The 12514-nt window shown below is 36.7% G+C and overlaps 1 protein-coding gene and 1 long non-coding RNA gene across 2 annotated transcripts in view; both read right to left on the minus strand.

Moving 5' to 3' along the window:
- Positions 1–1868: 1868 nt before the first annotated feature.
- On the minus strand, positions 1869–9042 carry LOC113233581. Its single transcript, XR_003310716.1, has 3 exons — positions 9027–9042; positions 8729–8755; positions 1869–1974 (listed from the first exon to the last, which is right to left on the minus strand). It is a non-coding gene; the product is annotated as an uncharacterized LOC113233581 (long non-coding RNA).
- Positions 9043–9771: 729 nt separating this feature from the next.
- Positions 9772–12514, minus strand: part of LOC113233540 — a 38979-nt gene continuing 36236 nt past the window's right edge. The window contains exons 20-22 of the mRNA XM_026468662.1: positions 11990–12016; positions 10771–10797; positions 9772–9822 (exon numbers count right to left, since the gene is read on the minus strand). Of these exons, the coding sequence (XP_026324447.1) occupies positions 9772–9822; positions 10771–10797; positions 11990–12016 (105 nt within the window). The remainder of the gene's footprint in view (positions 9823–10770; positions 10798–11989; positions 12017–12514) is intronic.

Consider the following 12514-nt stretch of genomic DNA (forward strand, 5'->3'; position numbering starts at 1 on the left):
ATAAAAATTAAGATATGCATAGCAATTTCCGTGCTAGTTTTTAGTAAGGCAACGTCGATCGTTAGTGTTTGAACGAATAAATGCAATCACTGTTATACGAGTAGCACTGACATTCTATTGAGTTTCAACTGCCATTGCAATTAGATTTGAGCAGAATAACAAATCGATGTCTTACTTTCTACTCGTATCGTTATAAACAGTGGTTATGGACATGGTAAATCTTCCATTTATTTTAAATTTAGTATCAAGGGTGTTAATTTGAATGCTTTACTTTAAGAATAGGTAAAAGCCAGTGTGTAAATGTGAAGGAAATATGATGTGAAATCAGCCTGCAAAATTTGTATATACAATCAATTTTTTGCATTTCAAAAACTTTGTGCTTTGAGATACGAGTTTGAGAAAGTGAGACGACGAAATATAGTCTCAGTAGGGTCTTGATGGAATTGCAATGACCAGTGCTTTCAAGAAAATTAGTAGACGGGGTATTGTAACGGAATTATAATTGAATTCTACTCGTGGAGAGATCGCTCAATCAATGTTGACTTGACACACTAATGATTAACGTGACGTCAGAAACTTTTCAGACGTGCGGTGACCCGTTTTGGCCGGGATATTTGATGGATATAGGGATGGTATTTATGGGGAGTCACCAGAGGAAAAGCGGGAAAAACTGTTTTACTACATCAAGTTTATTATTATTAAATATCGAACTTATAAAAAATATACGACAATTTTTAAATTGCTCAGCGGTTTAAAGAACGAAAGAAAAAGAAACGTTTATTCATCAAATTGAGTCACTATACACACTTAAATCTAATGCTTATTACTAAAACAACAAATGGCTGCGTGATTCCAAATTAGTAAGTTTGTATAGTGGCGCAAAAGAAGCAAAGGATACGACTCAGCAATATGTCTATCTCGGGGGAGACAGACGCTGGTTTTCAGTCGTTCCGGTTTCAGCGTCGGCTGAGACCTAAGGAAATGGTACATGCCCTGTGTATCCTCTGTTTTATGCCACACTACACATTTACAATACACGTATGATCCATGTGTACATTATTATATGAAAGCTAAGTAAATATACATAAATAAGTTAGAAGACAAGAGTTAGGAACTTCCGCATCAGAGCATATGTTGGTTTTCTATCAACAGATTTTTCATACGTTTTCTAAATGCGGATCTTGAGATTGGCTATTTAAGTGGAGGAGGCAGATTATTCCAGAATTAAGATGCCTGAAACCGGAAGCTACCCTCAAAAACTCTTGTTTTATGGAATGGCGTTACCAATAAAAAAACTATTAACTCTGCGCCACGCCTTCCTTCACCTCGTCAGTCGCCATCGGGCGCTTGTTGACGTCGGATCTGTATTATAATATTCTCGGCCTTTTCTTATTCTATTCATATTAATTTTCAGCGCGCGGGTTGCGGGACTCGCCCTAATTTAATAGCTTTTTCCGCTCTGAACACATTGTTTATGTAACGGACTGCCCTTGTATGTTAAAGACGACTAAGTGATTTTGGCTGAGCCGGAAAATGTAATTTGCGAAATTCATTAAAAATAAAAAATATACATTCCGGTGGCCTTCAGCAAACTACGTCGCCCTGCCCAAGGCGACGTAGTCGACTCAGCGCCGTTCTTCTTACAAAGTCTTTTTTAACCAAAAAATTTCCACATAGGTAATCATCTCGAGAAAGAAAAACAAGTCTTAATAAAAAAAACTCAACGCAAAAAAAATTGCAATGGCAGCTGACAAAACCCTTATCTTTTTAACTTAACCCTTTTAGCGGAATACCAAACGTACAAAGTCCTGCCACTGACACTATCGACATGCAAGTGAGATGATTTAAAATTAGCAGACTTGGGACCCTGGCACCATGACCAACTTAAAACAATTAGTATTCTACCGGTATCTAGCGAGTTTCCGATATAAGAATCAACAAACTTACTCTCGCTTCACATGCTACTCCGGTACACTGGAAGTAAAACAGAAATCTCTAAAACCTTCATAGTTAACAAATATAATAAACACAAAGAACATTTATTCCGAGTGTTTTATCGGGTGTCTTACTTAAATCACAAAACAATGAATATTAACTAAACTGCCTTCGTGGCCTAACGGTTACCATGCCGGACTGCCACGCAGAGATCCCAGGTTTGATTCCCGGGTCGGGAAAAATATTTTTATGGTCTACATTTATTTCTCTCGTGAGTTTGGGTGTAATTTGTGGTTGTCTATGTGTGTGTCCGGGGCACCCGCAACACAGGGTTCCCTAGTGCGTGGCTATGTTCAGTGTGTGCGTTATTATTATTATAAGCTGAAAACACTGCTGCACTGTTAAAAGCATCTCGGGGGAGAAATAAACGGTTACAACGTATTTTGAAATCTTTTTTGTATAATATCAAGTGACGGGACGAACAATTTGTGCGCCTGATGGTAAGCGACACGCCTGTCCATAACAGTTGCAGTGCCACTCAGAGCTTTAAATCGCAAAGATCTGAGGGGCACTGCCAGTGCGCCTGTCAGCTCAAGACGTATATTCGGAATACAGTAATGGTGACATTACTGTTTCGCGGCAGAAATAGGTAAGTAGTACTAAACAGAAGTTATAAGATCTATAAAGAAAATTTTATACTAAATACTATTTTAAAGCCGGGTTTCCGCTACACAAGTACTATATACTGCCCTCATAACGAAAAAAGGCACAACTATGCGTACTTTATACAGCAGTTGTACCTTTTTACGTTCCGAGGGTAGTATAGTAAGCATAATATTTAGTACACTTTAGTGCCATATAAATATTTATTAGGTACTATTCTTTAATGTCTTGAAACTAGAATGCTCATTCCTAAAACAAATAAAAAATATGTCACAATCGGTAAATCTATAAAAAAATCCGATTAGGACAGGACCGCACTTATCAACACGCTTCAGCATCAAGCGTCACGAACCCTGACATTCATCTGCGTCACAGACGAATGACCTGCTTTAAAATAGAATTAAAAACGACTCCCTGCAGGCACAAGGAAATTATTAGAAATTCCTTTGTAACTTTTTACAAGAAACTATTGATTCTGGAAAATGGAACCACTGTGTTCCTTTGTGTTGAACGATAGGGTGAACAGGATTTGAAGAGATTTTTTTATTTGTCAAGATTAAAAAAAGGGGTATGTGTATTTTGTCTTTGAAATGTACAAGATAGTGATTACCACAAGGCAATAAATACAGTAGAAGGTACTTACTTGAGCTCAGTCCGCTCAGTCCATTTTCGCTTTTGTTGGTGGTCTCAATCATATGGATCAAAACCTCGAAAAACGTACATAAATTATTTTGCTACTTTGGAACGCAAAAATGATAGCCCCACCTTATAACACATTATGGTGTTTTATGTCATTGTTAAGTCTTTTTTATTTAATTTTAATAAATTTTTAAATTTACTATTTATCGTAATATTTTTTGTTACAAGAATTGAAAGTAAACCTTATGCCGCTGCAATAAGGTCGCTTCTTTTTTAGAGAATCAAATAAACATCCGATTCCTCGAGATGTTTACTTGGTTCAGCTAATGACCGCTAAATGGCAGCACATTGATTAAAATTTCAATATAAAGTTTAAATTATATTAACAGCTCATTATTATATTAACAGTATTTGTATCAGTATTTCTTTTTAAATTAGAAACTATGCCCAATGTGTACCATGATTTCATAGTGTTAAATATTACGATTGTGCGAGTTTTGTTGACCACGGTTTTTATATAATCGAAACTTAAAGCACTTCCATTGTATTTTTTCTTCCGTAGTGATTACATTGCATTAAATTCAACAAAAAGTTGAAGTTCAAAAAAAAACGACTAAACAATTTGTTCGCACTCCTGTCAGTTTTCGTATGTACTCCGAACAATTTATTAATAGAGTGCGGTCACCCTACAACAAGTATTGAATTCACGTCGAAAGGAAACGGTAATTACAGTGTAGCATGAAATATTTTATGTTTAGCGGTATTTCTCGGACACATTCCACTAATGTGCTTCAATTGAATGATCAATTGAAGCTCATTAGTGGAATGTGTCCGGTACCAGCAACATAGGTAGCGTTGATGAACCTGCAGATCAACTCAACATCCGTACGTACTATAAATTGTATAACTAGACAATTCACACACAAAACAGGCAAAAAGACTTATTTGTTGAATCAGCTCTCCAGCAGCGATTATCATAAAAAAAGAAATTGAAATGTGCATCCTTAGTGGAGAGAATCCACAGGATTGCAAGATGGGTATTGCGTGGAGTTGCCTCTTTTTCGTCTAAAAAAGACCTTACTCATTTCTGCCGCCAAGCAGTAATGTGTTCCGGTTTTGAAGGGTAAGAGTGCTAGCGAAATTACAGGGACTTGTCAAGATGTCTCAGGATGACAGACGCAGTGGTAGTGCCCCTCAGATCTTTGCAATTTAAAGCTCTGAGAGGCACTAACCGTTATCAACAGGAGTATAGTTTGACACCAGGCGCACGACTTGTTCGTCCCGTCACTTTTTCAAAGAAAAAAGGTCTTTACTTCGAAATTAGTAATCAGTATGGAGTAATTTCACAAAAAAAATTAAATATCAATTCAATATTAATTTAAAATATTTTGTCGCTTTAAAATATTTTTATTTGTCGCTATTCACTGAAATCTCTCGCCAGGACTGGTAGCTGTAGAGGTACTAACTGGGTGATAAAACTTTCATAGATTTCGCATAGATGGCGCTACGACTAAAAAGTCGTTGAAAAAAACCAATTACAAAGATACGACGCAAGCACCTAGAAAAATTCGTGAAGTCCACTGGTTCGTGCCGTGGCTTAGTTAGTATAGCGTCTGTCACGGTAAGCTGGAAGACGTCGGTTCGCATCCGGCCGGATCGAAGGAATTTTTTCTGAGTGTTCGATCTTTGTATTAATAATTATAACAAACTAGTGGAGTAATTTCACAAAAAATAATTGAATATCAATTCAATAAAAACATTTAAACTAGTACACTAAACTTCTTTTCCATAAGTCCTTGTTGAGAATTTGGATTTGCAAAACCGGGGGAAAACTTTTTCTTCGATTGTAACACAGTTTTTATATTCTAGCCCTTCACGGCAAAAAGGCGAGGTGGCTCGAATTATGTGTCCGGGATTAAATATTAGTTATAGCAGAGACGTCTTACTAGACGTCGTCGGATCGAACCCGATCGGACAATCTTTGTTATTAATAATTATAACAAAATACTGGAACAATAATTGAATATCGTGGTAGTAAAACATATTGGCATTTAATAAAAACTTGAAAATTACAACAACCTACTTTTATAGATTTCAGGGTCAAAAAATCCCTGATTAATGCCAACCACGTTGAACCCCTTAGTTTTTATTATTTGTTGATAGGATTTTATAAGAACTGCTAATAAACTGTCAGTGTTTATTCAAACATCAAAAGCATCCAGGGATCAAGCACATTTTTACCAATTACTGAAAATCAGGTTTTTTAATTATTATTTTTTTAAACACCAATTGTTTTTCTTGGTCAATTTCGTAATTTAAAAAGTAAATAATAAGTCTCTTCTTTCTATCTTTACCTACGCTAGACGTGGTCGGCACAACATGTATTTTTCTTCCACTCTCATCATCACATTTCCACAGCCGTTATTTCCATACTCACACCTTTCTAACCCATATCATCTTTCACACAATCCATCCATCTTTTCTTTGGCCTTCCTTTCCCCTTATGTCCCACCACATTCAGACCTAACACTATTCCCGTCACATGATATTCTTCCCTCTGCATGGCGTGTCCATACCACGTAAGTAACTATATACATATAGGAAATGAAACTATTTTTCCGGATTTAAATCGCGCATATCTGTTTTTTCAAACAAACCAACATTTCGGGCCCTTTACAGGTCTCATGGTCACGGTTGAAATACACGCGATTTAAATCCGGAAAAATAGTTTCATTTCCTATGTGTAACAATCGCGAAAACCTAAGAACTCGATATAACTACATACATAACTATTTTTATTTAACTTTATTAAGGGTAATAAAATTTAAAAACAAATACCTAGACCTTCTTAGACACTTTGATGTGTAGTTACCAGCATAGACATTGCCGAAAAGTGAAATCCGTCTTCTCCTTAATACACACCTCGTGGCTTTATGGCGCTCCGCGTGTATTATCCCGTGATCTCGTATCAGGAAGCATAAATATATTTTCGTATACAATACATTTCCCCAAGGAAAGATGAGTTGGGTACGCTGTTCTTAGTGCCTACACAACTGAAGCATCGTACACAGGATATCCCCTCAAAGCGATGAGTTAGATATGCCTTTTTTTCTTTATAACATCAAGTGACGGGACAAACAAGGCGTACGCCTGATGGTAAGCTACACGCCTGTCCGAAACAGTTACAGTGCCACTCCGAGCTTTAAGATCTGAAGAGCACTACCACTGTGCCCGTCACCCTGAGACATAAATTGACAAGTCCCATATGCCCGTAATTTCATCAGCAGTCTTGTCCTTCAAAACCGGAACACAGCAATGCTGACATTACTGTTTGGGGCAGAAATAGGTAAGGTGGCAGTTCTACCCTGGATGAACTCTTTCACAAGGAGCTCTACTGCTTCTAATGCCTTTCCAACTATGTTATAAATTTAGCTATTAAAAACCGTATTTAGTGCATCCACTTGGGAATGAATTTAGGACGGCTTTTAGCTAGTAAAATCATAGTACTTCGCTCAAATAAAAAATCTTCAATCGTATCATGGACTATAATAACCCAAGGGGTTAATAACGGGGGACTGCTAAATGCGATACAAGATGGCGTAGTCGGGTATTTAGTACCAATTAGACCACCAGATGTCGCGACGAGTACCGAACAGCTATTTTTCTAACAAATTTGTTTCTTTTTTATAATAAGTGAAGGTACGAACAAATCAAGCGCCTGATGGCAAGCGATACATCTGTCCGTAACAGTTGCAGTGCCACTCAGAGCTTTAAATCACAAATATCTGAAGGACACTGCCACTTCGCCTGACAATCTGAGACATAAGTTGACAAGTACCATGTGCCTGTAATTTCACCAGCACCCTTACCCTTCAATACTGCAAAGCAGTAATGCTCACATTATTGTTTGGCAGCAGAAATAGGTAAGGTGTCAGTACTTCCCTGGACGAACTCTTTCACATGAAGGTCTAACTACGCTACTCTAAAGGCCATCCTCTCTAAGGATTGGAAATTAATCTCCAGTTGCTTGTTATTCATAGGTATATTTTAGTGAGAAAGGTGAATGATGCTTGTGCATTTTAATTAATAGAAACAGAAATTGCCATTCTAACATGAACTAAATAGCGCCATCTAGCAATTCTTAGCGTGTACTACGATGACGAAATCGATACCGCTGCAAGCGGTGTTGTTGGTAGTTATATAATGATCTACCAGATGATCTAATTTTTAATGATATAATGATCTGTTTAACATTGACAAGCTGCAATTTATTGTGATAACAAAGAAATCAACTAAATAGCTCTTATTACACAGAGTTATGTGGATAGTGTCGGCTATTCTTTTATTTTTTTAGGATTTACGCCATCTACCCCTGTTAGGAAACTTTAGTTTATAAATTAGTTTGTAACAATGGTAACCCACAATGCCATCTATGACACGCATATTTGTTAACTACTTTCAGGCTATCGATTAGCGCCATCTAGATTTTACTAGACGGAATTTTGACCTTTTTCAGAGTTACAAACTGTAGTATGTAGATTAGAAGTCATCTTGCGTTCTTGGTTCATGGTCGTATGTATAAATTAACGCTAACCAGCCGGCAGTGCAATGCTCTTGTGTGGTTCTTCTTGGAGTCTGAGAAATGTCAGTACATTTCTTGCCGTAGTACTTATTTTAATTCAATATAAAATGTTCAATGTAGGTAAATCATTGAATGTCGACAGAACGTCTTCTTGCATACCGTGCCAGACGCTATACCAACTAAGCCACGGAACGAACCAACGGACCTCACGAATTTTTCTATGTGCTTGCGTCGTGTCTTTCTACTTGGTCTTTCAACGACTTTTTAGTTGTAGCGCCATCTATGAGAAATCTATTACAGATGTATCACCCAGTTACTACCAATTGTTTGTTATTGTGTGGTCATCCGACTTTAAGCAATGAATTCCAATGGTACCTAATTTCAGCGTTATGAAAGCATCAAACGGTTATTGTTAAATGTCATAGTTCTATTCGGAAAGATCTTATTTCAATTATCCTTCAAACTTTAAACGGAAATAGTAAAATCCGATTTACGAAATACAATTTGCATCGAAACAGTCCGTTCCTTAAGGAAGGATGTACAATATCTTAAAGGGTTGACATTCTGTAGCGAAAGATTTTCTATATTTTTCCTATTTAATATATCAACATACACCAGTGGCGAGGCGTCCATGTGACTTGATTCCCACCGGTTTGCATAAAATTTACTACGTATGAAAAATATTTGTATGGTCTACATTTATTTATCTCCTGAGTTTGGGTGTAATTTGTGGTTATCCACGTGTGTGTCCATGGCATGGCCGCGGTACAAGGTTACCCTAATGTGGGCTATTTTAAAAAAATATGGTAGTAATACATTGTTTTTTAATTCCTCTATAGAGTAGTTAGCGAAAAGCGTACACCCGTGCACAACTGTGCAATGTATAGAATTAAAGTAATTGTTATTTACCGTAGCCGTACAGTCTTCTCCTATGCACTGTGAAAAGAGATATGACGATGATGAATAAAAAAAACATTGATAATTGAAATTAATACACAAGCCATTTGACATTTTTTAGAATTATTCCGTGTGCTTCGCGACATAATTATTACGTAAACTGTCATTCCTCCCGCACCGCGCACCTGCCTCAGGAACCGATTCAGTTAAGGCCTATTGTAAAGTGTTTTTCCGAAAAATGTAATTATGAAGATCGTGATCAAGATATTAATAAATAAATATTACACTTAAAATTAAATTAACACATTACCATTGCATTACATCCTGGTCCCTTGCACTGTTAACGATAAAATACGGATTATTTTAGTACATTGCGTATCAAGGGCGGTAAATAAGAAATTATGAAACGAGAGTCTTTTAGAAGCCCGAAACCTCACTCACTCACTTGTTATTTTTACCTCCTTTGTAATTTTTACCGCCCTAGCTACACTCGATGTTTTTCATCACATTTGCGAGGAAATATATACAATGATAATTTATTTCTTTTATAAATAAATATCGCTTCACAACACAACATTTACGGATTTTGCAAATCTGGGATTTTTTGTTTTATTTAAACACAATGTCAGCAATTCTTCTATATATAATACAACTTGAATTAAAGTATTATAAAAGGCACAGACGCGTGCAGTCACGACAAATGAGAATAAAATAAATAATTTCCGAATTCTAAAAATATTGTAGAGTTTGAACGTAGTTGAATTGCAAATGTTTTTTTTTTCTATACTTGAAGCTTATGCGAAATACATTCAGATTTTTTTTGAGCATAAAAACATTTTGCTTAATCTTTAAGAGTAGTACAGTATAAATAAAATTAAAAATGTATTACCGTTCGAGGACGGTAATGTACAGAAAAGATCCGTGAGCATAATTTAGGATACTATTGTCGACATTGCTTGCATAACATGACACTGTTTACGAGCAAATGCGATGGAAAATAATTAAAAAACTGATTTTGTATAATATACAAAGACTTGGAATTCAACCGTAAACATTCAAGCAAATTTGACCAAACTTACAATAGCTGCGCACACTTTTCCTATGCACTGAAATAAAAATAAATTAAATTATTGCTGTCTCTTTAACCGTTCATGTACAGTAATGACGTTTATCGTCAAATGAAATATCAGAATAAGATAGTACGCGTAATAGTTAGCGCAGGCCACACCGCAAATGAAGCTAGCTAACTCACTGTGCGATTTCCAAGTTCTCGCCTACTACTTCTCCATAGAGAAGTATTAACAACGTACTGACAAAATTTAGTGATTTACATAGAACATTTCATATTAAATCAATATAAGCTCTATAGAACAAAGAAACGTTGTGAGTAAAACGAGTAGATACACTGTTCATGAACGGGTTAATTAACCTCCAGGAACATCGTTACATTTGACAATATCAATTACATTGTTATATAAACATGAAGATCTTCAAAAAAAGATCATCGTCTTTTCGTCACGTCTCTTCTAAAAAGAGGGTTTAGATCACAGTCCACCATACTCACCTAATCGACTTAGAGACTTTACGTTTTTAGGGGTAGTGAACCTTATTTTGCGTGGTCTTAATCACGTGGTACTAATAAGTGCTATTGAACAAACTTAACCTTTAATATGTGAGCGGTAAAATTCATTTTAGTATGACTTCCTTATTGCATCATTAGTAATTAAATATAGAATACAAATTTCAACCATAAAGCTGAAATTCCTTTAGCACTATTCTTTAGAATGCGTAAGAAGGCTCTCAGAAACAAAAGGTCGGTTAAGGGAACAAGTATCTTATCGATTGTGCATTCGACACGGGGATTCGAACCGCCATCCCTCTCAACTGAGACATAACCATTCTCCCACAGATCTACCACCCTGAATTCATTTAAAAACAAAACGATTCACTGAAAAAATTGTTGCAAAAAGTAAGGAACATAAATTTACACGGAAAATAAATAAAAATCCAAGTTTTTTTACAAACAATAAATTATTAAACTGTCGATACTTTACCCCGGCACCGCATGTATCGCCCCGGCACTGAAACGCCATTTTAATTGAATATCCGTTTCCTTGATTTAAAAATGTTTTCGTTACGTTATATAAGGCTCTTCTAGCGTATCAGCGATATCGATTTCGATCAGTGATGAATCTTTCAGTGACATAACAGTAAAAGTAGAGCAACAATATGTACGGTGTATCCGTAATCTTATAAAATGATTACGACGGGTAAACGGGTAGACGACGGGTACGATAGTACGGTTAAAATATCGAGGATTTCTGAATCGGGGGACAGGTGGTACGCGACACGCCTGTCCAGTACCAGTTGCAGTGTCGTTCAGAGCTTTAGGCTAGATCAAATGATTTAGGTATTTACAGTTAATAACAGTCTTATAAAAATAAACGATACACCTAAGGATATTGTCTAAAGATTGTTGTCTATTATGTTACACGATAGGTTGTACTACAATCGATCATATAAAATCCCGTAAAGAGGCTAAAATAACAGCCTAAGGCTCAACTCACACTGGCGCAGGGACGAAGCGTCGCGACGCGTTTTGTTTTTCGCCTATAGCTTAATCATCTCTATTTTCCCATTGTTAAGGTACAAACGTTGAATTTAAATTGTAATGTCATCGCAATACTGTCTAATTTTGCTTGCTTCGCTGTCAGTCGAACAAACGAAGACTAAAGCTTGATTGACGCTCTGTATACTATTTTAAGGCCCTATAAGTTCGGACACTTTTAGCGCGGACCCGACGTCCATATAATTGTAAGTCAATGATATACATCCATAAATTTTACTTCACGTCACTGTTGACAACAATGTACATCAATTACAACCTTCAACGTTGTAATGAATTAATGGCGAAACTTGATGAGCGGACAAACGTCAAAACGACCATCATAGCGTGCCGGTATATTAGTTTGTAAATTACACAGTTGACACGACGTTCACTACGTTATACAATTTCGTTACAAAAATGCAAAGGTATTTAAAACACGCAAAACAGTTGTTGACGTCAATTTCTAAGAATGTTCTTGTCGCGGTTTCGGTTTGACTTTGTATGATCTTTACGTCATACCTAACACAGACACCACTCGATGCTGCACCGCAAAACCGCAAAGTATACAACGTACCATTTCGTAACTAACCGCGTCATGTGGCATACTCCGCGGCGTCGAGTGCGATCCCGCTTTATTAAAATTAAAATTTAACATTAAAACGTACCTCTGTATCACATGTATTACCGCGACACTGAAAAACAACATTTTAATCAAAAAGCAGTTTCTACATAGGAAAAAACCCACACAATGTTATGGACACAACTCATATTCACGTTTATATTTCACTCATTTGGTGCTACACTGACGCGATTGTATTTCTTGTAATGTTACAGGAAATGGATTGGAATTAATTTTTATTTAAAATTACTTCTATCCGACTGGATTCGAACCAACGTCTCCTAGCAAACAGTACCAGACGCTATGCCAAATAAGCGACGGAACGAACCAACGGACCTCACTAATTTATCCATGTCCTTGTTGCGGGTGTACTACGTGAGTGCGAATGCGAATTACGTGAATGACGATAGTGCGAAGACGGTTGCGCGAAAGCTTAAATGCGCGATAGTTGAATGAACAGTCGTCATTCGCGGAATCGGTATTCACACTCACGTAGCACACCCGCTTGTTGCAGATCTCCATTTTGGTTTTTAACGACTTTTTGCCGTAGCGCCATCTGTGAGAAATCTAT

Source organism: Hyposmocoma kahamanoa, unplaced genomic scaffold, assembly GCF_003589595.1.
Source record: "Hyposmocoma kahamanoa isolate Upper Pololo Valley unplaced genomic scaffold, ASM358959v1 79, whole genome shotgun sequence".
NCBI lineage: Eukaryota > Metazoa > Arthropoda > Insecta > Lepidoptera > Cosmopterigidae > Hyposmocoma > Hyposmocoma kahamanoa.